Consider the following 27,222-nt stretch of genomic DNA (forward strand, 5'->3'; position numbering starts at 1 on the left):
CATGTTATTCCTTTCTGTAATCTGATATAATGTGTGCTGTACATAGGTAGTCTAGCTGTAACATAGAGTAGATACAAGAAGACCTGGGTATCTTCAGTAGGAAGATACTCAAGCAGCTGTAACGCAACATGGAAGTCTGCTTGGCCAGGAGATGAATGTATCTATCTGTATTCCTGTTTCCTGAATAAATAACGTAAACATTGGAGAAGCCTGAGAAAGTCTATTTCCTGTTTGCTGTGTGGAGAGTCAAGTGATCTCACAGTCTGTGAGACGATGGTGTCGAAGCAAGGTGATAAGAACAGTTTATAACAGTGGTGCCTGAAATCCTTCCCTGCCTAGCAAAACAGGCAGACGGGGCCGGGGCCGAAGGAAAATGGTTTCAAGATATTCCACAGCAAAACAAGCGGAATAGACAGACACGGACTGTAAAGCTTATCAAGCTGAGACTGATAAGCTGGTGTGAGTAGTGTGTGGGAGCCGAGCACACACGGGCACGGGCTGCAATTCGGGGAAACCAGCGGCGACACTCGTGGATGTTAAACTTTGACTGACAGTGCACATCAGTCACAGCCTAAACCGGATCACAGGTGACTGGAAGGCTCCGAGGCCGGCTGGCAGCTGCCGCTGGAGATTGATCCGCTGAGCCAGTGTGGGTACACAGAGCTGACGCTCAGTAGTTCCAGAGATCCACTCAGTGTCGTGGAAAGTTGCCAAAAGCTGGTCGAATTCGCAGGCTTACAAAGTCTTCTGCTCAGGTGTTTGGCAATATGGAATTGAGACAGCTGCAGTGCTGGCAGCAAAGATGGAGATGTCAGTCGGATAAGCGAAAGGTTCCAGATGCCAATCTAAGCTTGGAGGAACACGAGATTCCTGAAATTGGAAAGAGACTAAAACACGAGATTCCTGAAATCGGAAAGAGACTAAAACATGAGATTTCGGAGATCGGAAAGAGACTGACAAAACTGTCTGAGCAAAGCATAGTGCAAATTGCTAATGTTTTTCTTTCCCAAGGTGGTGCTTTTATAATGAGGAGTACCGTGCTGATGGTGATCCTAGGTTGCCATTTCGTCCTAGGAGAACGAAGAGAGGACATTCTCATGTATAATAAGGGGTTAATGAGAATGCAAGGCCCAAGCATGTTAATGTTTGGTGACAAAGGTACTAATCCTTTCACACCTCCCTCCGCTTGGCACAGACGGACCATGCAGGGACGGAGGAAATGAGCACTTGTGCCAGGAGAAAGCAAATTTCATGGCACAAGGTGGGTGAAAGGTCTGAAGGGTCAAGTGTGCGGGCAGTGGGAATTTAATGGCAGTGTAAATCTGCTATTGAATGCCACACTCCCAGAATCGATGCACTGATCCAAAGGTTTGTTAAAAGGTACATTGCAGTACAATGGGTACATGCAAAAGGTGGAGTGTGTGATTCAGGGGTACCTTGTCTTGGTTATGCAGAGTGAGATGGGTCCAGATTGGAGAGGAACGAGCAGGAGGCGTCAATTCTCTTACCAGAGAGACGCAGGGGACCACATCACACTCTGGAGCTACCAACAGAGAGTGCCTCTGAAACAACTATACACACGTAAAGGCTGGAAAGCCAAGGGTGGGTGGTTCTCGAAACAAGAAGTAACAATCGAGATCAAGCCACATTTCCAGGTGACAAAGAGGGTGGGGAGAGCGGTCCCGGGGGAGGGAAAGCCCACACAGGGAACCCCATTCACACCACACGGGTCACAACAGGGGACGATATTACACAGTCCATATGCAGCAGCTTATCCTCATGATAGTTGGGTAAGTGATGAGGTACTCTTAATCGAAAGATTGCAGAGAGTACAGTCTTCCCGACCTCAGGTACATATTGTGCCTCAGGACATAAGGGGGGAAGAGGTCCAATCAGGACAGCTGGGGACATATTTTGTCAGCGAGAGATTGGACAAGGGGAGGTATATTAATTTTTCTGGAGAAGGATCTTTTGCATGGCAGCTTCGAGATGTTTGGGTGAACAAATGGAAACAGTGCAACATTCCTTTAGGCACCGCTACTTCCTTAGTTCCCACCTCAACCCGTGTCTTACACCAGGACCTGAGAGGTCAACCTTTTTTGGTGCTAGACGGGGAGGTGAAGCAAGTAGAGTTGTCCTCATGCGGGCAATTCTTGCAGAAGTATCTGCGTTGGCCGGGGCAAGCCAAATTTAGTGAAGAAGCCTGCAGGCTCAATAACGCAGAATGCGAGGCTACCATTCAAAAGATCCACCCTGAAGCCCAACCGATAGTTCCGGTGGCTGAAGGAAAGGTTTGGTTTTTTAACATAAGGTCTAATGATACATTCAAGGTATATTCTCATAATTGTTCCGATAAGGGGGAGTTTCCAAGGGGAACATATTGTGTGAGTGGAGATCCCATATGGATCCTGTCATCCAGGTTTGATGACGTTGTTTCTCAAATTGTTAAGAGAACTCTGAAGGTCAAAGCTTCACGGGTAGTTCCCGTCCTGAAAGAGAACACGACATGGGACAAAGGGGAACAGGTTTTGATCCAAGACGACCACATTTTGTTACAAAGGTTAAACAAACAGTACACTAAGTTAGAGGTAAGATTTCACCATGATACAGGTGATCTTAACGAGGTAGAACACAAAAATGAGCAGGTGAGTTCCAGTCTGCCCTGGTGGACAAAGGTTCCGGTGATGTTCCAGGGACACTCGGACGGGGCATCTGCAGTTCCAAAGTTCTTTCTACACCCACTGGTCGTCTGGATGGGGATGACAACTTTAGGCATCATTATCCAGGTGAGGTTGCGTGTTAAAATTACGTAAAACAAATTAACCTGGTTCAGAGATTGGTGCCTCATAAATAGTGTTGGGCGAACATCTAGATGTTCGGGTTCGGGCCGAACAGGCCGAACATGGCCGCGATGTTCGGGTGTTCGACCCGAACTCCGAACATAATGGAAGTCAATGGGGACCCAAACTTTTGTGCTTTGTAAAGCCTCCTTACATGCTACATACCCCAAATTTACAGGGTATGTGCACCTTGGGAGTGGGTACAAGAGGAAAAATTTTTTAGCAAAAAGAGGTTATAGTTTTTGAGAAAATCGATTTTAAAGTTTCAAAGGGAAAACTGTCTTTTAAATGCGGGACATGTCTGTTTTCTTTGCACAGGTAACATGCTTTTTGTCGGCATGCAGTCATACATGTAATACATATAAGAGGTTCCAGGAAAAGGGACCGGTAACGCTAACCCAGCAGCAGCACACGTGATGGAACAGGAGGAGGGTGGCGCAGGAGGAGAAGGCCACGCTTTGAGACACAACAACCCAGGCCTTGCATGAGGACAAGAAGCGTGCGGATAGCAATTTGCATTTTGTCGCCATGCAGTCATAAATGTAATACAGATGAGAGGTTCAATAAACAGGGACCGGAAACGCTAACCCATCACAGATGTTCATTGTTCATGTTACTTGGTTGGGGTCCGGGAGTGTTGCGTAGTCGTTTCCAATCCAGGATTGATTCATTTTAATTTGAGTCAGACGGTCTGCATTTTCTGTGGAGAGGCGGATACGCCGCCGATCTGTGACGATGCCTCCGGCAGCACTGAAACAGCGCTCCGACATAACGCTGGCTGCCGGGCAAGCCAGCACCTCTATTGCGTACATTGCCAGTTTGTGCCAGGTGTCTAGCTTCGATACCCAATAGTTGAAGGGTGCAGATGGATTGTTCAACACAGCTACGCCATCTGACATGTAGTCCTTGACCATCTTCTCCAGGCGATCGGTGTTGGAGGTGGATCTGCACGCTTGCTGTTCTGTGTGCTGCTGCATGGGTGTCAGAAAATTTTCCCACTCCAAGGACACTGCCGATACCATTCCCTTTTGGGCACTAGCTGCGGCTTGTGTTGTTTGCTGCCCTCCTGGTCGTCCTGGGTTTGCGGAAGTCAGTCTGTCGGCGTACAACTGGCTAGAGGAGGGGGAGGATGTCAATCTCCTCTCTAAAGTCTCCACAAGGGCCTGCTGGTATACTTCCATTTTGACCTGTCTGGCTCTTTCTTCAAGCAGTTTTGGAACATTGTGTTTGTACCGTGGATCCAGAAGGGTATAAACCCAGTAATTGGTGTTGTCCAGAATGCGCACAATGCGTGGGTCGCGTTCAATGCAGTCCTAGGCTGAAGAGGTCATAGCCTAGGGTCACAAAACCTGTTTATTTGGGCAATTTCAATGGTGGCGAGTCTGACGTACATAAATCGCAGCAATGGCCGTTAGCAACGTCTGAATCTCACGAAATGTCTCATGCAGGTAGAAGACATATTGTTAGACTTGGGCTCCAAAGATGGGTTCCCTACATCTCTGCAAACCAGAGTTACAGGGCTCCAAATTTGGTAAAATCCCCCTTAGGCTTTCATTGGGCCTCCTATTTACAGTTCCAAAATCTCACATCTTTTCAAAGGGCAATTACTCAGCAGTGGCAAATTTTCTAGCATTGTAGGGACCCTTAGGGGGAACATGACTGGTGAGTTTCGGGCCCCTAGGCCGAAGAGGTCATAGCCTAGGGTCACAAAAACCTGTTTATTTGGGCTATTTCAATGGTAGTGATGGTGGCTTACATAAATCTCAGCAATGGCCGTTAGCAAAGTCTGAATCTCACGAAATGTCTCATGCAGGTAGAAGACATATTGTTAGACTTGGATTCCAAAGATGGGGTCCCTACATCTCTGCAAACCAGAGTTACAGGGGTCCAAAATTGGTAAAATCCCCCATAGGATTGCATTGCCTCCCTATTTCACTTTCCAAAATCTCACATCTTTTCAAAGGGCAATGGCTCAGCAGTACCAAATTTTCTAGCATTGTAGGGACCCTTAGGGGGAACATGACTGGTGAGTTTCGGGCCCCTAGACCGAAGAGGTCATAGCCTAGGGTCACAAAAACCTGTTTATTTGGGCTATTTCAATGGTAGTGATGGTGGCTTACATAAATCTCAGCAATGGCCATTAGCAAAGTCTGAATCTCACGAAATGTCTCATGCAGGTAGAAGACATATTGTTAGACTTGGATTCCAAAGATGGGGTCCCTACATCTCTGCAAACCAGAGTTACAGGGGTCCAAAATTGGTAAAATCCCCCATAGGATTTCATTGCCTCCCTATTTCACTTTCCAAAATCTCACATCTTTTCAAAGGGCAATGGCTCAGCAGTACCAAATTTTCTAGCATTGTAGGGACCCTTAGGGGGATCATGACTGGTGAGTTTTGCCACTGCTGAGCCATTGCCCTTTGAAATGGTGTGACATTTTGGAACGGTAAATAGGAGGCCCAATGAAATCCTATGGGGGATTTTACCAATTTTGGACCCCTGTAACTCTGGTTTGCAGAGATGTAGGGACCCCATCTTTGGAATCCAAGTCTAACAATATGTCTTCTACCTGCATGAGACATTTCGTGAGATTCAGACGTTGCTAACGGCCATGGCTGCGATTTATGTACGCCACCATCACTACCATTGAAATAGCCCAAATAAACAGGTTTTTGTGACCCTAGGCTATGACCTCTTCGGCCTAGGGGCCCGAAACTCACCAGTCATGTTCCCCCTAAGGGTCCCTACAATGCTAGAAAAATTGGTACTGCTGAGCCATTGCCCTTTGAAAAGATGTGAGATTTTGGAAAGTGAAATAGGGAGGCAATGAAATCCTATGGGGGATTTTACCAATTTTGGACCCCTGTAACTCTGGTTTGCAGAGATGTAGGGACCCCATCTTTGGAATCCAAGTCTAACAATATGTCTTCTACCTGCATGAGACATTTCGTGAGATTCAGACTTTGCTAACGGCCATTGCTGAGATTTATGTACGCCACCATCACTACCATTGAAATAGCCCAAATAAACAGGTTTTTGTGACCCTAGGCTATGACCTCTTCGGCCTAGGGGCCCGAAACTCACCAGTCATGTTCCCCCTAAGGGTCCCTACAATGCTAGAAAATTTGGTACTGCTGAGCCATTGCCCTTTGAAAAGATGTGAGATTTTGGAAAGTGAAATAGGGAGGCAATGCAATCCTATGGGGGATTTTACCAATTTTGGACCCCTGTAACTCTGGTTTTCAGAGATGTAGGGACCCCATCTTTGGAATCCAAGTCTAACAATATGTCTTCTACCTGTATGAGACATTTCGTGAGATTCAGACTTTGCTAACGGCCATTGCTGCGATTTATGTACGTCACCATCACTACCATTGAAATAGCCCAAATAAACAGGTTTTTGTGACCCTAGGCTATGACCTCTTCGGCCTAGGGGCCCGAAACTCACCAGTCATGTTCCCCCTAAGGGTCCCTACAATGCTAGAAAATTTGGTACTGCTGAGCCATTGCCCTTTGAAAAGATGTGAGATTTTGGAAAGTGAAATAGGGGGGCAATGCAATCCTATGGGGGATTTTACCAATTTTGGACCCCTGTAACTCTGGTTTGCAGAGATGTAGGGACCCCATCTTTGGAATCCAAGTCTAACAATATGTCTTCTACCTGCATGAGACATTTCGTGAGATTCAGACTTTGCTAACGGCCATTGCTGCGATTTATGTACGTCACCATCACTACTATTGAAATAGCCCAAATAAACAGGTTTTTGTGACCCTAGGCTATGACCTCTTCGGCCTAGGGGCCCGAAACTCACCAGTCATGTTCCCCCTAAGGGTCCCTACAATGCTAGAAAAATTGGTACTGCTGAGCCATTGCCCTTTGAAAAGATGTGAGATTTTGGAAAGTGAAATAGGGAGGCAATGAAATCCTATGGGGGATTTTACCAATTTTGGACCCCTGTAACTCTGGTTTGCAGAGATGTAGGGACCCCATCTTTGGAATCCAAGTCTAACAATATGTCTTCTACCTGCATGAGACATTTCGTGAGATTCAGACTTTGCTAACGGCCATTGCTGAGATTTATGTACGCCACCATCACTACCATTGAAATAGCCCAAATAAACAGGTTTTTGTGACCCTAGGCTATGACCTCTTCGGCCTAGGGGCCCGAAACTCACCAGTCATGTTCCCCCTAAGGGTCCCTACAATGCTAGAAAATTTGGTACTGCTGAGCCATTGCCCTTTGAAAAGATGTGAGATTTTGGAAAGTGAAATAGGGAGGCAATGCAATCCTATGGGGGATTTTACCAATTTTGGACCCCTGTAACTCTGGTTTTCAGAGATGTAGGGACCCCATCTTTGGAATCCAAGTCTAACAATATGTCTTCTACCTGTATGAGACATTTCGTGAGATTCAGACTTTGCTAACGGCCATTGCTGCGATTTATGTACGTCACCATCACTACCATTGAAATAGCCCAAATAAACAGGTTTTTGTGACCCTAGGCTATGACCTCTTCGGCCTAGGGGCCCGAAACTCACCAGTCATGTTCCCCCTAAGGGTCCCTACAATGCTAGAAAATTTGGTACTGCTGAGCCATTGCCCTTTGAAAAGATGTGAGATTTTGGAAAGTGAAATAGGGGGGCAATGCAATCCTATGGGGGATTTTACCAATTTTGGACCCCTGTAACTCTGGTTTGCAGAGATGTAGGGACCCCATCTTTGGAATCCAAGTCTAACAATATGTCTTCTACCTGCATGAGACATTTCGTGAGATTCAGACTTTGCTAACGGCCATTGCTGCGATTTATGTACGTCACCATCACTACCATTGAAATAGCCCAAATAAACAGGTTTTTGTGACCCTAGGCTATGACCTCTTCGGCCTAGGGGCCTGAAACTCACCAGTCATGTTCCCCCTAAGGGTCCCTACAATGCTAGAAAAATTGGTACTGCTGAGCCATTGCCCTTTGAAAAGATGTGAGATTTTGGAAAGTGAAATAGGGAGGCAATGAAAGTCTATGGGGGATTTTACCAATTTTGGACCCCTGTAACTCTGGTTTGCAGAGATGTAGGGACCCCATCTTTGGAATCCTAGTCTAACAATATGTCTTCTACCTGCATGAGACATTTCGTGAGATTCAGACGTTGCTAACGGCCATTGCTGCGATTTATGTACGTCAGACTCGCCACCATTGAAATTGCCCAAATAAACAGGTTTTGTGACCCTAGGCTATGACCTCTTCGGCCTAGGACTGCATTGAACGCGACCCACGCATTGTGCGCATTCTGGACAACACCAATTACTGGGTTTATACCCTTCTGGATCCACGGTACAAACACAATGTTCCAAAACTGCTTGAAGAAAGAGCCAGACAGGTCAAAATGGAAGAATACCAGCAGGCCCTTGTGGAGACTTTAGAGAGGAGATTGACATCCTCCCCCTCCTCTAGCCAGTTGTACGCCGACAGACTGACTTCCGCAAACCCAGGACGACCAGGAGGGCAGCAAACAACACAAGCCGCAGCTAGTGCCCAAAAGGGAATGGTATCGGCAGTGTCCTTGGAGTGGGAAAATTTTCTGACACCCATGCAGCAGCACACAGAACAGCAAGCGTGCAGATCCACCTCCAACACCGATCGCCTGGAGAAGATGGTCAAGGACTACATGTCAGATGGCGTAGCTGTGTTGAACAATCCATCTGCACCCTTCAACTATTGGGTATCGAAGCTAGACACCTGGCACAAACTGGCAATGTACGCAATAGAGGTGCTGGCTTGCCCGGCAGCCAGCGTTATGTCGGAACGCTGTTTCAGTGCTGCCGGAGGCATCGTCACAGATCGGCGGCGTATCCGCCTCTCCACAGAAAATGCAGACCGTGTGACTCAAATTAAAATGAATCAATCCTGGATTGGAAACGGCTACGCAACACTCCCGGACCCCAACCAAGTAACATGAACAATGAACATCTGTGATGGGTTAGCGTTTCCGATCCCTGTTTATTGAACCTCTCATCTGTATTACATTTATGACTGCATGGCGACAAAATGCAAATTGCTATCCGCACGCTTCTTGTCCTCATGCAAGGCCTGGGTTGTTGTGTCTCAAAGCGTGGCCTTCTCCTCCTGCGCCACCCTCCTCCTGTTCCATCACGTGTGCTGCTGCTGGGTTAGCGTTACCGGTCCCTTTTCCTGGAACCTCTTATATGTATTACATTTATGACTGCATGCCGACAAAAAGCATGTTACCTGTGCAAAGAAAACAGACATTTCCCGCATTTAAAAGACAGTTTTCCCTTTGAAACTTTAAAATCGATTTTCTCAAAAACTATAAGCTCTTTTTGCTAAATTTTTTTTCCTCTTGTACCCACTCCCAAGGTGCACATACCCTGTAAATTTGGGGTATGTAGCATATAAGGAGGCTTTACAAAGCACGAAAGTTCGGGTCCCCATTGACTTCCATTATGTTCGGAGTTCGGCCATGTTCGGCCCGAACCCGAACATCTAGATGTTCGCCCAACACTACACGTGACCCGTTCGGCCAATCACAGCGCTAGCCGAACGTTCGGGTAACGTTCAGCCATGCGCTCTTAGTTCGGCCATATGGCCGAACAGTTTGGCCGAACACCATCAGGTGTTCGGCCGAACCCGAACATCACCCGAACAGGGTGATGTTCTGCAGAACCCGAACAGTGGCGAACACTGTTCGCCCAACACTACTCATAAACAATCTCCTGAACCAATAGTTTAAATTAAGGGATATACAGGGTTACGGGTATAGGTTTAGTAGTACCCAGTGTCGTAGCTAAGAAGCTCTGGGCCCCGATGCAAGTTTTACAATGGGGCCCCCCAAGCACTCAATACATAGCAATTAATACGGTGCACCAAAACCTGCCAATGGCAACTACAGTGTCAGAGGTGCAAGGAGGAGATGGGGAACAGTTTGTTAATGATTACCACTACTCAAAGTATCTATAGAAGTGATTATTATGAGCACAGGACCAATAGAGAGCTAATACTGTAGTTGAGGGAGGGCCCTTCGGGGCCCCTCTGGCCCAAGGGCCCCGATGCGGTCGCTACCTCTGCACCCCCTATTGCTACGCCCCTGGTAGTACCTGTGATGGAGCTGATTGTATAAAGGCGCTCTTTTAGAAGGCACCTGGCACTGCTCCGTTTTGTAACAACCAAATGAGTTTCACTTTTCTGTGGTCATGCAAGTTTGTGAGTGATACGCAAGTGACGCAAATGCTGAGCATGTGGTATAGAGGGACTTAGAAGTAGGGCATCCCCAGAGAGCCTGGTTACAGGAAGACCAAGAGGTCTTGCTCTCTCTCTTCCAGGGGTAACCGCCTAGAGCAGAGAAGTTGTGTGAGCACGAACATCGAAAAGTGAAACATACAAGAAAGAAACCAGGTACTGTGGGGTTCAGACGCTGGGATCTGCGGGTCAAGCCGTTTTAGGGGGGATTGTTATAATTTAAGTAGGCCTCAGTTACTTGGCCTGAGTTTTATGTAAAAGGCTTGTCCGCAGTGTATGCCTTTAAAATAGATAGAGGTTTGGTGATGCAGGCAGAGGCATCTCAGGGTCTGCGTGTAGCAGAAGATACACGCAGATACTGAGAACATGTTCCTAAAGAAGGCCATCGGTTTACTCTGACCTCCACTTACAGGACAGGAACAGTAAACATTGGCCATGTTTACTAAACATCTACATGCCTGCATCTGGGTCAAGTGCCTCATTGATTATTAATCGAGTAGGCGGGTATGATGACACCATGAGTGGGTCCACCAATAGACTGATATAGGGGGTGGCGAAGATGATGTCATATTTAACTCTTTCCTAGTCGGTATTAAATCTGGAGCGAGCAATGGAGAACGCACTTCTGCTTCTTCCTTCTGCACTAGCTCGCAAGGCCGACTTGGACCTCTAAGCATGTTATTCCTTTCTGTAATCTGATATAATGTGTGCTGTACATAGGTAGTCTAGCTGTAACATAGAGTAGATACAAGAAGACCTGGGTATCTTCAGTAGGAAGATACTCAAGCAGCTGTAACGCAACATGGAAGTCTGCTTGGCCAGGAGATGAATGTATCTATCTGTATTCCTGTTTCCTGAATAAATAACGTAAACATTGGAGAAGCCTGAGAAAGTCTATTTCCTGTTTGCTGTGTGGAGAGTCAAGTGATCTCACAGTCTGTGAGACGATGGTGTCGAAGCAAGGTGATAAGAACAGTTTATAACACACATCTGGCTATCTATAGGGAGAAAGGGGCCCCTTTGGCTATCTAAATGGGGATAAGGAGGGCACATCTGGCTATCTATAGGGAGAAAGGGGCCCCTTTGGCTATCTAAATGGGGATAAGGAGGGCACATCTGGCTATCTATAGGGAGAAAGGTACACCTTTGGCTATCTAAATGGGAATAAGGAGGGCACATCTGGCTATCTATAGGAAGAAAGGGGCCCCTTTGGCTATCTAAATGGAGGGAAGGGGGGCACATATGGCTATCTATGGGGGAAGGGGGTACATCTGGCTAACTGCACAGCATTTGTACATTTGACCCAAATCATAACCACAACCACATTCTGATGCATGGCCACGTCCACTTTTGTCCAGAGGGGGACACAAAAAACGGTGGACTACCTAAAGTATCCATGTAAAGGACCACTACCACGAAAATTGTAAAACTTAAAGTGAACCAGAGACGAAGCACCCTTGTGTATTTTACCATAGAAATCAGTGGGAACATTAGAGAAAACATTTACCATGCTCTCTGTTCCATCCTCACTGCTAAAAGTGTCTGTTATCTAGCTGAGATAAGAATCCCGGACTGAGCATTGATTCTGGCTTTGCTATAATGACTCAGCTATAATGATTCCTGAGCAAAGCCAGCAGGGGGCAGGCTTGGACTTGAAGACAGCAAAGAACACAGTCTCAGCTATAATTATTCTGTAGCAAAGCCAGACCGACTGCTTAGTCGGGATTCTTATCTTAGAGGTGATAACAGGCAAATTAAACAGAGAACAATGTAACAAAGAGCAGATTAGGTGTTTACTGTCATGTTCCCACTGATTTATAAGGTAAAATACATGAGGTTGCTTCATCTCTGGTTCTCTTTAAAGTACATGTAAACACATACAGTACAAATATTGGAAGAAGTACGCTTCTTCCAGAGTAAAATGAGCCATAAATGACTTCTCTCCTATGTTGCTGTCACCTACAGTAGGTGGTAGAAAACTGACAGAACCGACAGGTTTTGGACCAGCTCATCTCCTCATGGGGGTTCTCTGTGTTTTATTTATTTTCAAAAGCATTTAGTGAATGGTAGTTGCTCCATCCAACTGCCAAAAAAAGTGTGCAGTGAGCAGGAAGGCTGGCTAGCATATTTGTCATATTTGTATAAATCCTTTATACAAATATGCTGTAATATGCTGAGTGTCTTTAAAAAGAATAAAGGCCGTGCTGAGAATCCCCCATGAGAAAATGAGCTGGTCCACAACCTGTATTTCTACTGCATACTATAAGTGACAGCAACATAGGAGAAAAGTAATTTCTGGCTCATTTTACTCTGGAAGAAAAATGCTTCTTATTGGTATGTGTTTACACAATGTATTTATTTTATTTGCGATACTGGTCCTTTGAAGTATATTAAGCCAATTAAGCCAATTAAATACACTTCCTTCTAAATGGTTCAATGACAAGCTCTATTCAATATCTCTACTCGTTACTTACCATTTTTAAGGACATAGATATTAACATCCTAGCCCCCCCCCCCCCCCCCCCCCCAAAAAAAAAAATGTTACGGAAGGAAATAAAAAAAAAACCACCTCAGCTATCTGTGTGTGAACCCACAACTACAAAACCGTTTTCAGATCTTCCTGGTCAAATGTGCCTTTGTGTGAAAAGAGTCTACTATGTGGCTCTGCCAAAAAAGCAAAGTGGTCATCAGAGGTGGTTTCTGTACCGGGCACTGTCACTTTAAATGCTTTATTGCCTCTGATCACCATGCGAGTTGCTTGTTGTCATACAATTGATACAACACATCTGCCATACAATAATAGATTTGTCAAACCTTGGTGGATGCTGGTGCTGGGGTGCTGGGGATGGTGGTGACCACTGACCAGGGAAGAGATGGACGGCACAACAGCCGTTTCACGCCTGACTGGCGCCGTCCATCTCTTCCCTGGTCACCACCATCCCCAGCACCCCAGCACCAGCCCCCACCAAGGTTTGACAAATCTATTATTGTATGGCAGATGTGTTGTATCAATTGTATGACAACAAGCAACTCGCATGGTGATCAGAGGCAATTAAGCATTTAAAGTGACAGTGCCCGGTCCGTCTTAATGTACAGAAATTTTTGCTGAGTGTTTTCTACCCACGTGTTTCCGGTTGCACGTCACCTGGCTTGCGCTATAAAGCCACCATACAGGTGCTTCATTGGAGTGCGAATTACGTAATCCACACAGGTGCAGACTGATTCCCCCTTTTCCCTCTGAAGATGCGCTTTTGAGTGCCGAGTGTAATCCCACTCTACAGTGTACCTATAGGTCATCAGAGGTGGGCCCTAAGTATTTACTTGCCTAGGGCCACAACGTACCTTAATCCGTCTCTCACCCAGCGGGTCAAATAACTTTGCAGGTGGACTTGACAGCAGTGGGAGGACGGACTGGACAGAGCAAGGGGAAGGCGGTATACTATCTAGAGCCTACCTTCTACTCAGGTAAGTATCATACTTGCAGGGCCGGCCCGCTCATGAGGCGGGGTGAAACATTTGCCTCAGGTGGCATTTCTGGGGGGGCGGCACCCGCCTGTCTATGGGTGCGGGGGGCTGCCCGCCGAGCTGGAGGGGTAGCGGGCAGAAAGGGGGTATTGGGCCTAGCGGTGGGGAGGGGAGTCGGACCCTCCCCTCCCTCGCCTGGGTCCCCCGATCTGCGCTCCCCTCCAGCTTTAAAAAGTGAAGTACCAGCTCTATGATTAAGAGGAAACGGGCGGGGATCACTCACCTTTTCCGCGTTCCAGCGTGCGCTCCACTGACGTCACTTCCTGCAACGCCGCCCACTGTATTGTAAGTGGACGGTGTTGCAGGAAGTGACGTCAATGGAGCGCACGATGGAACGCGGAAGAGGTGAGTCATCCCTGCCCGTTGCCTCTCAATCATATAGCTGGTACTTCACTTTTTAAAGCTGGAGGGGAGCGCAGATCGGGGAACCCAGGCGAGGGAGGGGGGGGGGGTCCAACCCCCCTTCCCACCGCTAGGCCCAATAGCCCCTTCCTGCCCGCTACCCCTCCAGCTCGTGCGATTTTTTTCTAATTTAGCCTCAGGCGGCAAAAATTCTAGGGCCGGCCCTGCATACTTGAAGTGTGTTTTCTCACGTCAGGGCCCATATGCAATTCCCTCTTTTTCCTAAATTTTCTCCTTGTAGATAATTTTTCATCTTCTGTTTAAATAACTTTTCAGCATTCTGCAATTTAAAAAGTACCAAAAGCTAAGTGAAAAAGGACCGTGAAAATTATTCGGTATTTTATTCCTTGCCAGTGGCTTAAAAGGCCTGTTATTGATAAGATGTGAGAATTCACCTAGGAGAAAACATAGGAGGAAATAGGAATTGCATCAGGCCCCTAAGTTTGTTAAATCATCCGCAATCTCTTCCACCCTCGGGCCCCGCGCTGATCCTTTGATCCTGAGCGCCACCTTTGAAGCTGGAAGCCTGGGGGTATGGTGTTAATCCTAAATTAAAATCTGTTTATTTATGCTGTGAAATAGCAACCCTGGTGAACCAGCAGCTGGCAAACACACAGAGAGGGACAAATATTTATCCAGATCTGTGTGCAGTTCTTGCTATTCCAAGAGCTGAAGACGTTTACTCTACGCCTGATGAAGGTGTCACTGTATGCCAAGGAGGCGTGTCTTAATGCATGCCAGCTCATTTAAAGCTAATGGGAGCCGGGTTGTAAAAAAAAAAAAGCCAGATACTCACCTAAGGAGAGGGAGGCTCTGGGTCCCATAGAGCACTTCCTCTCCTCTCCTGATACCCGCTGCTGTCCTGGCTACCCCGTAGCGGTATTCGACCGTTTCGGTCAAATACCGCTGTCTCCCGGCCGAAGGGAGGCTTCGGAGATACTTCGGGACCCCGAGTGCTCCCGAAGACGGACCGCTCTACACTACGCATGCGCGCGCGCCCTCTATGACGCGTTCGCATGTGCGCCGCCTGTCTTCGGGAGGACTCGGCTCCCGAAGACTTCCGAAGTCCCCTCAGCGTGGGACGAGAACGGAGGAGCCAGCGCAGCACCGGGGCCACCGGGAGAGGGATGGCTCATTAGGACCGAGCCTTCCCTCTCCTTAGGTGAGTATCTGACTTTTTTTTAAAAAAAATCCGGGTTACATTAGCTTTAAAGAGTAACTGTCAGGCTGCAAAAGCTAATTTAAACCTCTATTCTCCTGTGTTAAACAGTTTAGAAGGAAGCCAAAAAGGCAATACTGAAGTTAAAAATCTCTCTTACTTTTGATGTGTGCTGAACAGCAAGGCTGTTAGACCCAAGCTCTTAAGAGGCCGAGAGGCCGCATACCATACTGCAAAGCATTCTGGGGCTGCTTCTTCCCACCTTGGGTCCTCCCCTCTGCTGCTAGTGAGAAGTTACAGGCTCATGTTACAACGCAGTCCAGCTCACAGCACTGAAAAATCTCCGGGCAGAGTATACTCAGGGACGGATCTAGACCAAGTTGCCCCAAGTTGCGCCTGGGGCAAGGTCAGGTTTTGGCGCCTAAACTGCCATTCCCCATGCAAATATGTCCGCCTTTTTAAGAATTCAACAAACTGCGCCTGGCGCAAGAGACCCGCTTGCCCCCCCTAGATCCGTCCCTGAGTATACTGCATGAGTCCGCTATTGTTCCTAGCCACATGGCTAATTAATATTCACTGCACAGTAGTGTTGTCTTTTTTGTGAGTGGAATCATCAGGAAGCTGGGAGGATATGACATCACAATTGGCTTCATAGGAGACAGACAAACATGGAACCTGCCATGAGCTGTCAGGAGCATCATTCTCTGCAAATACTATATAACAATTCTGTGAAATCCAAACGTGGACAGTGAAATGCATATGTAATGTAAGTACAGCCAATCTTTAGCTACTGATATATGTGTTTTTTTCTCTGAGACTCTATACCTAACAGCTCCTCTTTAAAGCCGACCTGAAGGCGAAAATTAAAAGTCAAAATAAACATACACAGGTCATACTTACCTCCTGTGTAGTCTATTCATCACTCTCTTTCTCCTCTCCTGCGTCCTGTTTGTCCTCTGTGATCTATGGAATTCTCTGTCCTCCTTTTTGAAAATGGTCGTTACGCTATAACAGCTTCCTGGTCAGCACACTGTTAACCACTTCAGGATGAGAGCAATTTTCACATATCAGCGCTGCTACCATTCATTCACCAATAACTTTATTACTACTTATCACACCTAAATGATTTATATATTGTTTTTTTCAGGACAAATTAGGCTTTTAGTGTGTGATAATTTTGTTTAGAAATTACCTTATTTTCTATGCATTTTAAAGGGAAAATAAGGCAAAAAATAGAAAAAAAACACAATTTCTCCACTTACATCCAGTATAGCTATACAATAAACAGTGCTAACTATAAGTTCAACACACAAATTGTATTTGCTTATACATCCTGGTTATTACAACATTTAGATGTGTTCCTAGTACAATGTATGGTGACAATATTGTATTTGGAAATAAAGGTGTATTTTTTTGCTTTCTCATTGTACACTATCGATGATTACAAGACCTTATTTGCAAAAATAATAGTAATATACCCTCATGGCATACATATTTAAAAAAAAACAATTTCTTAAGGTAACAATATATGTTTTTTCTTTTATATTCTTTAACTTTGTTATCATTTTACAAGTCTTTTATTTTGGTACAGAATATGCAAAAATTGTATTGCTTTTGATTCAGTTTGTGACTAAAAAGAATACACAAGACATGGGCCTCAACCCTAAAACTCTCTAAACTCTATTCTACTACTTATCACAGTTAAAATGTTACCACATACAGTATGTCTCTTGTAGTTTTCCTACAACTTACTTAAAGGGGAACTCCAGTGAAAATAATGTAATAAAAAAGTGCTTCATTTTTACAATAATTATGTATAAATGATTTAGTCAGTGTTTGCCCACTGTAACATCTTTTAAATCCCTGATTTACATTCTGACATTTATTACATGGTGACATTTTTACTGTTGGCAGGTGATTATTATTATTATTATTTATTTATAAAGCGCCAACATATTCTGTGGCGTGGAACAATGTAAATTCCGTGGCGCTGTACAATGTAATGTAGCTGCTGTTTTTCTTTTTGGGCAGTTGGAAACAAGTGTAAACAGCTATTTACCACAATGCCACAAGGTTCACAGACAGGAAACTGCCAGGAGTACCACGGTCCTCAGAGCTTCTTGTGGGAGGGGTTTCACCACAATAGCAGTCATACAGCGCCCCCTGATGGTCTGTTTGTGAAAAGGAATAGATTTCTTATGTAAAAGGGGGTATAGTTCAATTCTTGGTCGGAGTTTCTCTTTAAGTTTGATCATCATCTTGAAAATTACTTTTTATATTTTGATTGAGTTTGTCCCTACCGATTTTTTACGTGACGCGGGTCCAAGCTATAAGACAATACCAAAATGTATTCTACAACTCGTCGCGGTTAAATTGATACCACATGTGCCACATTTAGTAACAAACTGGTGGTGCATTGGTCACAAATATCCTGAATGTATATATACATCCTTTGTCATGAAGTGGTTAAATTGTAATATCACCCACATGAGCCATAGAGTGTGCTTAAAAACAAGAAGAGAATCGAGAGCCCAATATGGTGCATTATTGTCAGGTAAAATGAACAGAGGCGCTCAAACCTATTGCTTGACCCACTGAGTTGTGCTCCCATTTTTGCCGGAAGAAGCGGGGTCACGCCTGCGAAACGCGATGCATTAGTGGAGTTGAATAAATTATTTGTCAATTTTCTTTTATCGAGACTCAAGTCAGTTTTCTTTTTTGTAAGAGGGAGGTGAGTCCACCCTAACATCCCCCTCTGCTTTTCAACAGTTTTTTAAAACATTTTACTCTACTCTGGCGCGTCTGTTCACCGAGCTTTTGATGAACCATAGAGAAACACATCAGTTGTGCTTTCAGCTATAACTGACAGCAACTGATCTCTAACTGACAGATTTCAGTTCTGACAAAATCTTGTCAAGGGATCATTTTCAGGAGAAAATGGTGAACTTCTGAGAGGAACTGACGGAGAGGTGCGTTTGTAGTATTCATCTTCAGGTACATCATGTGTTTATTTTAAACTAGCAGACCCAAGCCCATTTAAACACACTGCTCGCCTGCTCACACGTCCGCCCGGCTCCCTGGCCCAGTCCTCCTGTCTCTGTGTAGCTGGGTCCATGCTGTGCACATGCGCAGTAGCTAAAAGCACGGAACCAGCTACACAGGGACAGCGTGACGCAGGGACACAGGGGCTTTCTTATAGAGGATAATTTTACCCGGTTCAAATTCATTTTAATAGAAGAGCGACTGAAAAGGCAACTAGAACCTACGGTTATCAGGGGCAAAAGCCAGGTTTTTCCCGGAGGGGATTCCTGAAAGGTCTCCCTCAGCCACGCACAATACAGTATAATAATATGGTAGGACATCATGTTGGGCATACCTCCCAACATTTTAAATCTAGGAATCGGGACACTTAGGCCGCACCCCTAACCACGCTTTTATCTCCCCCATATATGATGAGGAGGAGGGTGTCCGTGGGTGGGTGGATGGGTGGGTGAGGAGGAGGGTGCCAATGCAAGAAAAAAATGATCGAGGCGCCAGCCGCGGGTAAATGGGATGCGGGACGCGTGTATCCCATTACTACCTCCCTCCCTCCCTTGGAATCTGCCCCCCCCCCTGTGTCTCCCCCCTGTTTGCAGAGTGCGCAGCTAAGCAGAGCGGGCTGTAAGCTTATCGGTATCCATGGACGCGTACCACCATCTGGCTTCCTGCTTCCTGTGACGTCACAGGAAGCAGATTGAAGCCGGACATCGGTATGCGTCCATGGATACCGGTAAGCTGACAGCCCGCTCCGCTTAGCTGCGCACTCTGCAAACAGGGGGGAGACACGGGGGGGGGCAGATTCCAAGGGAGGGAGGTAGTAATGGGATACATGCGTCCCGCATCCCATTTACCCGCGGCTGGCGCCTCGATCATTTTTTTTCCACCCTCACTGCCCACTGCTGCTCGGGACTTGGGGGGCTCATACCGTGATAGCGGGAGAGCCCCCCAAAATCGTGACAGTCCCGACGAAAACAGGACGGTTGGGCCCTATGATGTTGGGTACACATAATGCAATTTCCCATCTGACCGAAAAAGGGATAGATCAGGAACACAGATAATAATGAGGACAGCCGACATTGGTAATGAAGGGGAAAGTGAAGCATTCACACAGCAGGGCACAGAGCTGTGCTCATACCTGACTCTAATGTTCCCCAGAGCTGCTCCATGCTCTGTACACACACTGCTGCTCCATGCTCTGTACACATGCTGCTGCTCCATGCTATGTACACATGCTGCTGCTTTATCCGAAGTCAACTGCAGCCGGGAAAGAAAGGGGGCGGTGCTGTGAGCTGCAGGATACTTGCAGATATTCTGGTGTCTCAACTTGTGTCTTTACCCAGACACTGCACCGGACCTGGTCTGAGGGGGGATTCTGGGCAGCTGCAATCCCCCCTGCGTTTGCCTATGGTTATCTTCTTAGTGTGTTTCACTTTGAGGAGACTCATCAGATAACAAAGGGGGCGGGAAACAACAGTCACATGTGCACTTGACTAATTATTAGAGTGTACCAGAGCTGACGATCATCAAACGTTTTATACATACCCGGGGCTTCCTCCAGCCCCATCCGCTCGGATCGCTCACACGCCGCTGTACTTAGTCTTTTCCTGCTCCGGTACCGGGTCCCGTAACTTCTGTCAGTCATGGCCAGTCTGACGTAAGAGAAGTGCTCTCTTTACATTTCTCACCAGCAGCCGCTAGAGAGAAATGTAAAGGGGGCACTTCTCTTGGGCCTGACTGGCTAAAGTGACGGGACCCGATACCAAAGAGGGAGGAGACTGAGGACGGCGGCGTGTGAGCGATCCAGGCGGATGGGGCTGTAGGAAGCCCCAGGTATGTATTCAACTTTTGATGATCGCTAGCTTTGGTACACTTTAAAACAAAGCTGACTGAAGTCACTATTTGGGACTATTTAGAGTATGAAGAAGTTCCTTTTTCATAGCAGTCAATCTTACTGTGTCGTTTTAACAATCAGAAAGCTTAACAAAACAAAACAAAAAATAATACTTTTAACTGTTGACGGGATGGCCTAAAGTGCACAGAAGGGCCAACATTGCATTCGTTTTCTGCTGATTATGCACATGGTGGGAGATCACCCCATGTTTGACTTCAAATAACCTTACAGTAGATCCCGCCCATATGTGGAGAACTCCGCCCTCCACCACTACTGGCCAACCCCGCTATCCAATTTCTTGGGCATAACCCTAACCTCACACCTTCCACGCCATAAAACATTCGTTACTATTATTTTTTATTTATATAGCGCCAACATCTTCCGTAGCACTGTACAAAGTACAAAACAAATAATGGGGAACAAATATACATAAGAAATTCAAGGCACTGTACAGTCATGACATTCAATGCAAGGTCAGAAAGGCCATGGCCTATGGCACCAGTAAAGCAAGGGGCAGGAACTAGGCAGTAAACCACAGCGGTCACAGACCCGTTCTGCAGCCGCCCTGCTTCCACAGGGCAGAGCAGTGGAGCACAGCACAGGATGGGGGAAGCACAGGACAGGGGAGACCGGAGACACAGTGGGCATGGTGGAGTTGACAGTGGGCCTTGGGTAGTAAATTGTACAAATCCGGCCCTGATAGTTACTAACAATCAGAAGAGAACTTTCATTGTTACTTTAACCGTGTCCTTCCATTATGACCAACTGATACACCGTAATTGGTGTTTTAGGAGTGTCAATCTGAACCAAGCCTTAAAGGGAAACTGAGATGACAAAAAAAATATGTATACATACATGGTGCTTCCTCCAGCCCCCTCCGGCTCCCGGTATCTTCAGATAGTCTGGGCTTACTGCGCAGTTGCAGCCCGACCATGCGCGCCAGTCCAGGCGCGCTCCTGTCACCGGTAGCTCTCTTCGCCTGTGAAGTACTACTGGGCAGGTGCAGAACTCTCCTGGCTGCGGGAGCGAGAAGGGGGAGCATGTGCGGCCGCACCACGTATACGCCGATTGGCCCCGACTGCCCGAAGTTACCGGGAGCCCTTACGGAAGATCCAGAAGGCAGAGGACGGGGGGGCTGGAGGAAAGCCCAGTTATGTATATCCAGGTAGGTATGCATGATTTTTTTTCCCTTTTCATCTCAGGAACACTTTAAAGGACACCCAAGGTGAAAATAGACTGATGAGATAAACAATTGTATCTATCCTCCTTCTCTTTAAAATAATTTTTTTAGACATCCCACTGGTTTCATTTATATTTAAATCCACTTTTTATGTTTTTACTGTTTTATTGTTTCTGCTCAATGACACATTTATTGAAGTATGCCAGAGCTAAAATCTATGAACTATTGACCCTTTTGTATCTCTTTCCTGCTCTCAGAAGCCATTTACTGACAGGAAAGTGTTTTATGGCTGTAATTTCTTATCAGTGAGGGTTACACTGTAGTCACTTCCTGTCTGAGTCAGGACTGAGTCAGCCACTTACATACCTGATATTTAACTCTTTCATGCAGGGAAAGAGAACAAGGAACACAGCCTAGTTAGTTGTGTGCCAGGTATTGTACATACCCATGTCTATCTCATCATGTCACATGTCACCTCGGGTATCCTTTAACCAGTTCGCGTCCCTGGGGTTTTCCCCCTAAAAAACCCAAGCAATTTTCTACATTTCACAGGTCTCCTATTCATTAGCCAATAACTTTAGCAGTACTTATCACAAATAAATGATCTATACCTTGTTTTTTTCGCCACCAATTAGGCTTTCTTTGGGTGGTACTTTTTGCTAAGAACTATTTTATTTATCTATGCATTATAATGGAAATATGGTGAAAAAAATGTAAAAAGTAATTTTTCCTTAGTTTGCAGCCATTATAGTTTGAAAATAAAAAGTGTTGCTAAAGATTAAACCCTCACATTTTATTTGACCTTGTGTCCTGGTTATTACAACATTTAAATTATGTTCCTAGTACAATGTATGGCGACAATATTTTATTTGGAAATGAAGGTGTATTTTTTCCATTTTTTGCTTTTGCTTTTCTCATTGTAGTTTATCAGTAATTAAAAGCCAGTATTTGTATTATATAACAGTAACACGCCCTCATGGTGTACATATTTAAAAAGCTAAGTCCCTAAGGTAACAATGTATGTATTCTCTTTTCAATTCTGTTACTTTTCTTTCTTTTTACAAATGTTTTACTTTGGCACAGCGTATATAAAAATAATAATTGTATTGCTTTTGATTCAGTTTGTCATGAAAAAAAAATCAGTTGACATAGTCCTTAGCCCTAATATACATCAAATTGTATTCTCTTGCTTGTCACGGTTAAAATGATACCCCATATACATAATCAGGTAGCTATTTGGGCTCACAGCAGCCTCTTCACCACGAGTAGCACCAATGACTTTTTCAAGGCCATTTTTTTCACCAGATGTAACATTGTCGTTCTTTCTTATCAAAGCCCCTACAGCATCAGGACATTCAATACACGTCACAAATGTCACCATTCTGAAAACTAGAGACCCAGGTCTACTCAAATATTGCCATTTTGTAACAGTCGCACTTATGCATTTTTCATGAAATTTGAACGTAACATTGAAAATGCTGTTTTTTTACAGTTTTTTTCACTTTGCAACGAAAATAAAGTCAGGTGACATAGGCCTTAGCTCTAATATACCTCAAATTGTATTCTTTTGCATGTCATGGTTAAAATGATACCCCATATACATAATCAGGTAGCTATTTGGGCTTACAGCAGCCTCTTAACCACGAGTAGCACCAATGACTTTTTCAAGGCCATTTTTTTCACCAGATTTAACATTGTCATTCTTTCTTATCAAAGCCCCTGGAGCATCAGAACATTCAATATATGTCACAAATGTCACCATTCTGAAAACTAGAGATTCAGGTCTACTCAGATATTGCCATTTTGTAACAGTCGGACTGATGCGGTTTTCATGAAATTTGAACATAACTTTGAAAATGCTGTTTTTTACAGTTTTTTTTACACTTTTGTCATGAAAATAAAGTCAGGTGACATAGGCCTTAGCCCTAATACATGTCAAATACATACGTATATTATAAATATTATTTACGTCAAATTCTATCTTGCTTTTCAAGATTAAATTGGTACCCCTTTAGCTTTCTGGGTGCATAGTACACCATTACACTCAAGGTGTGCAATGGCTTGTAATGTACAGCAAGGTTATGTAATGTACAGCATAAATATATGATTCCCAAATGACAAATAAATTATAACTCACCACTGGAGATCTATGAGGCAGCATTAGATAGGAGGGATGAATTGAGCCAATCCAGGAGTTAGAAGCTGGAGAAGGGTAGTCAGCCAAGCCGGGGTCAAAAACCAGAGAATGGTCATCAGCCAATCCATGGGTCAGAAACTAGAGAATAATCGTCAGCCAATCCAAGGGTCAGAAACCGGAGAATGGTCGTCAGCCAATCCAGGGGTCAGAAACCAGAGAATGATCGTCAGCCAATCCAAGGGTCAAAAACCGGAGAATGGTTATCAGCCAATCCAGGGGTCATAAATCGGAGAATGGTCGTCAGCCAATCCAGGGGTCAGAAACCAGAGAATGATCGTCAGCCAATCCAAGGGTCAGAAACCGGAGAAGGGTCGTCAGCCAATCCAGGGGTCATAAATCGGAGAATGGTCGTCAGCCAATCCAGGGGTCATAAATCGGAGAATGGTCGTCAGCCAATCCAGGGGTCGGAAACCAGATGACAAAATGTATATAGTGAACACAGTTTGAAAAAGATGAATCGCTAATAATTTTGAACTGTGTGGTACACTTCAAAACAGCCGTTAACACAGAGGCCTGGTTTTGATGGGCACTTAGGGCAGTGGTATCTGGAGTCCCTTCTGATGTGGTGTTTGGTACACACTTTACATCTTTTTTGAGGATATTTTTTTAATGGATTAGAGGGGAGTGACACAGGGAAATGCCTATCGCGAAGTCTTACCACATCTTCACAATCCAGAGAGTCTGTGGGGTGCGCAGTATTAGCAGGTTCACCAATCAGTGCTGAAACCACATCCTCCTGGAACTTGATGTATGTGTCCGCATTGCCCGATTCTTTGTAGATGACAAAAGCATTGTACAATGTCATCTGCAGGAGATGAATTCCGACTTTTTTGTACCACGCCTTGGTTTTTCGGTGGACTGCATATGGTGCAAGTACCTGATCAGAGAGGTCGACACCCCCCATGTACTTGCTGTACTCTGCAATGGCTACTGGCTTTTGTTGCGTTTCTCCCTGAGATACCGTTGTCACTGTAGCCTCCGTGTGAATTGTGGACAACATGAGTACGTCCCTCTTGTCCCTGTATTTTAGTGCCAAGAGTTCATTACTTCGGAGGCTGAAGGACTCTCCCTTTTGCAATTTTTTGTGTAGGACCTGCTGAGGCATTGCTTTCCTGTTCGGCCTCACAGTACCACATGCTGGAGTTTCAGATGCATACAGGAATTTAAAAAGCGGTACACTTGTGTAGAAATTATCTACGTACAAGTGGTACCCTTTGTGCAGAAGTGGATTAAGCAGGTCCACAACAATTTTTCCGGTGGTACCCAAGTATGATGGGCATCCAGCGGGCTCAAGCAGACTGTCTTTCCCTTCATATACATTAAAAGCATATGTATATCCAGTCCTGCTCTCGCAAACCTTATATAGCTTAACCCCATACCTGGCACGTTTGCTGGGGATGTACTGTTTAATGGCTAACCTGCCATGGAAGGGAACCAGGGACTCATCCACTGAAATGTTTTGCTCAGGCTTGTATACCTCACAAAACTTTTTGTTGAGGTGATTGAGAAGAGGCCTTATTTTAAATAAGCGGTCACGGTCTGGGTCATCAGAGGGGAGATCGTTATCATTATTGTTAAAATGCAGAAATCGCATGAGCATTTGATAACGGCCCCTGGTCATTGTTGCCCGGTAAATAGCCATCCAATGTATTGGTTTTTTGGACCAATACATTTGGACTTGTGGTTTCCATGTAATGCCCATGTTGAAAGTCAGGCCAAGGAAAGCTTTAAGCTCAGTGATGGATGTGGGCTTCCATTTTGATTTGTAATAAGAGGAAGGATGATCAGCCAAAAATTGTTGAGCATAGATGTTAGTCTGCTCAACGATATATTCCAGGAACTGGTCAGTAATCAGCAACTGAAAAAAATCAAGAGGTGCCATATTTGCGGTCTCAACTAATAATCCGCTGCTTGCGGTAAAAGGGGGGATATTGGGTTCTTCCATATTTGGAGTAGACCATACAAGATCACACATTTCAGGTGGTACCTGAGTGTCTCTCCGAGGTACCTTTCGCCTTCTATTCTGCCGTGGCCTGGCGGCACTTTGACCGCCCTGACTGCTATGGCTGGTTGCTGCAACAGTGTCCACTGCTCTCCCTTCTCTGACACCCGATGGCCCTTCTTCACCCGAATCACTCTCGCTGATGGCCTTAGACTGCACCGTTCTGCGGACTTTCTGCGCTGGTCGCCTTTCGGACTCAGATATAGAGTCGCTATCGGAAATCGACTCTGAGTCATCTATTGGTAGCCACTCAGCGCCCTCAGATTCCTCCCCACTTGTGCTGCTGTTTTGCAGGAAGGCGCATGCCTCTTCTGCCGAGTAAAACCGTTTGGTCATTTTAGTTTCGGGTTTGGGAAAGGTAGGTAGGTTTTTTTGTTTGTTGGTGTTTTTAGATAGGTAGGTAGGTAGGTAGGGCAATCTATACCCCAGAAACGTAAAGTAAACCCCAGAAAAGTTTTTAAAAAGGTAGGGTTTTTTTAGGTATAGGTAGGTAGGGCAAAATATATACGTATAACCTATATATATCTATTTATATATATATATATATATATATATGTAGATAGATATATATATATATATATATATACATACACACACGTTAAACTGAAGTAAACCCCAGAAAAGTTTTAAAAAGGTGGGAAGTGGGTAGAAGGGCTTAGCTTAGGGATAAGCTGGCAGGGTATGGGAGATACAGGGTTAATGGCCTAGGTATGGGGTATAATACTATATAATTTTAATCAAAAAACACTAAGCTCACGATCAGCAGATCAGCAGCTCCTGTCACATCAGAATCCCCTCAGAGACAGAATGACAGGTTTCTGAGGTGACAGAGCTACTGTAAATAAATGTTTGTAAACATTTTATTAAGATTTTAAGAATGATAGCTGCTATTGGTCATAGCAGCCATCATTCACAATTTCAAACATTTTGATTGGCTTATGGGAACACTTTCCCACTCACCAATCACTGGGCAAAAAGAGACACTAGGGGGCGTGCTAGGATCAGGCTTTATTGATAGATCATAGCTTCAATGAATGAAGCAGTGATCTATCATATATTAACTTTTATTAACTATATTGATTGGTTGTAGGAATGTATATTCCTACATACCAATCATTCCTACAAGCGAAATCCGCGTGATCGCGCACGTGCACGCGCGCGATCGTGCACAGCACGCAAAAAAACATCTATTGTTTACATTTTTAATGAATGATCACAGCTGCGAGGTGCAGCGGTGATCATTCATATATAGGACATTTGGATTGGTTAAAGGAACGTTTGTTCCTATACTCCAATCCATACTCTATCAGCGGGTAACGCCGGCTCGTGCACGCGCACGTGCGCGCGCCCGGGAAGCCCTGACAGCTGGCAGTCTCATAATCACGTCGTCTGGCTTTCACAGGCATATGCCAGCGACGTGATTATACTGTATGTGGGACACGAACTGGTTAAAGCAAACCTGAAGTGAAAAAAACCTGGTATAATTAATTGTTTGTGTTGTGTTGTTTGTTTGTGTGGTACGGATAAGGATTAAAACATTAGTAGCAAAGAAAAGAGTCTCATATTTTTATTTTTAGTTATATATACAGTATATATATATTTAGTTTAGAAACCACACTCTGTCTTTAAAGAACAAGTGACATCAAATTGTACACAAGAAAATCCCGCTGCACCAATGAGTAAGGTGAAAAAATAGAAAATTCTTTATTCCAAATCCAGCATCTAAGCATA

The 27,222-nt window shown here is 45.1% G+C and overlaps 1 protein-coding gene across 1 annotated transcript; it reads right to left on the minus strand.

Annotated features, from left to right (window-relative positions):
- Window positions 1–2,471: 2,471 nt before the first annotated feature.
- On the minus strand, window positions 2,472–25,827 carry LOC137537984 (piggyBac transposable element-derived protein 4-like). The gene is made up of 2 exons (XM_068259904.1): window positions 24,148–25,827; window positions 2,472–2,489 (listed from the first exon to the last, which is right to left on the minus strand). Exons 1-2 carry the CDS (start codon window positions 25,825–25,827, stop codon window positions 2,472–2,474), a joined length of 1,698 nt encoding a protein of 565 aa, XP_068116005.1.
- Between the last annotated feature and the right edge of the window lie 1,395 nt (window positions 25,828–27,222).

This window comes from Hyperolius riggenbachi, chromosome 11, assembly GCF_040937935.1.
Source record: "Hyperolius riggenbachi isolate aHypRig1 chromosome 11, aHypRig1.pri, whole genome shotgun sequence".
Lineage (NCBI taxonomy): Eukaryota > Metazoa > Chordata > Amphibia > Anura > Hyperoliidae > Hyperolius > Hyperolius riggenbachi.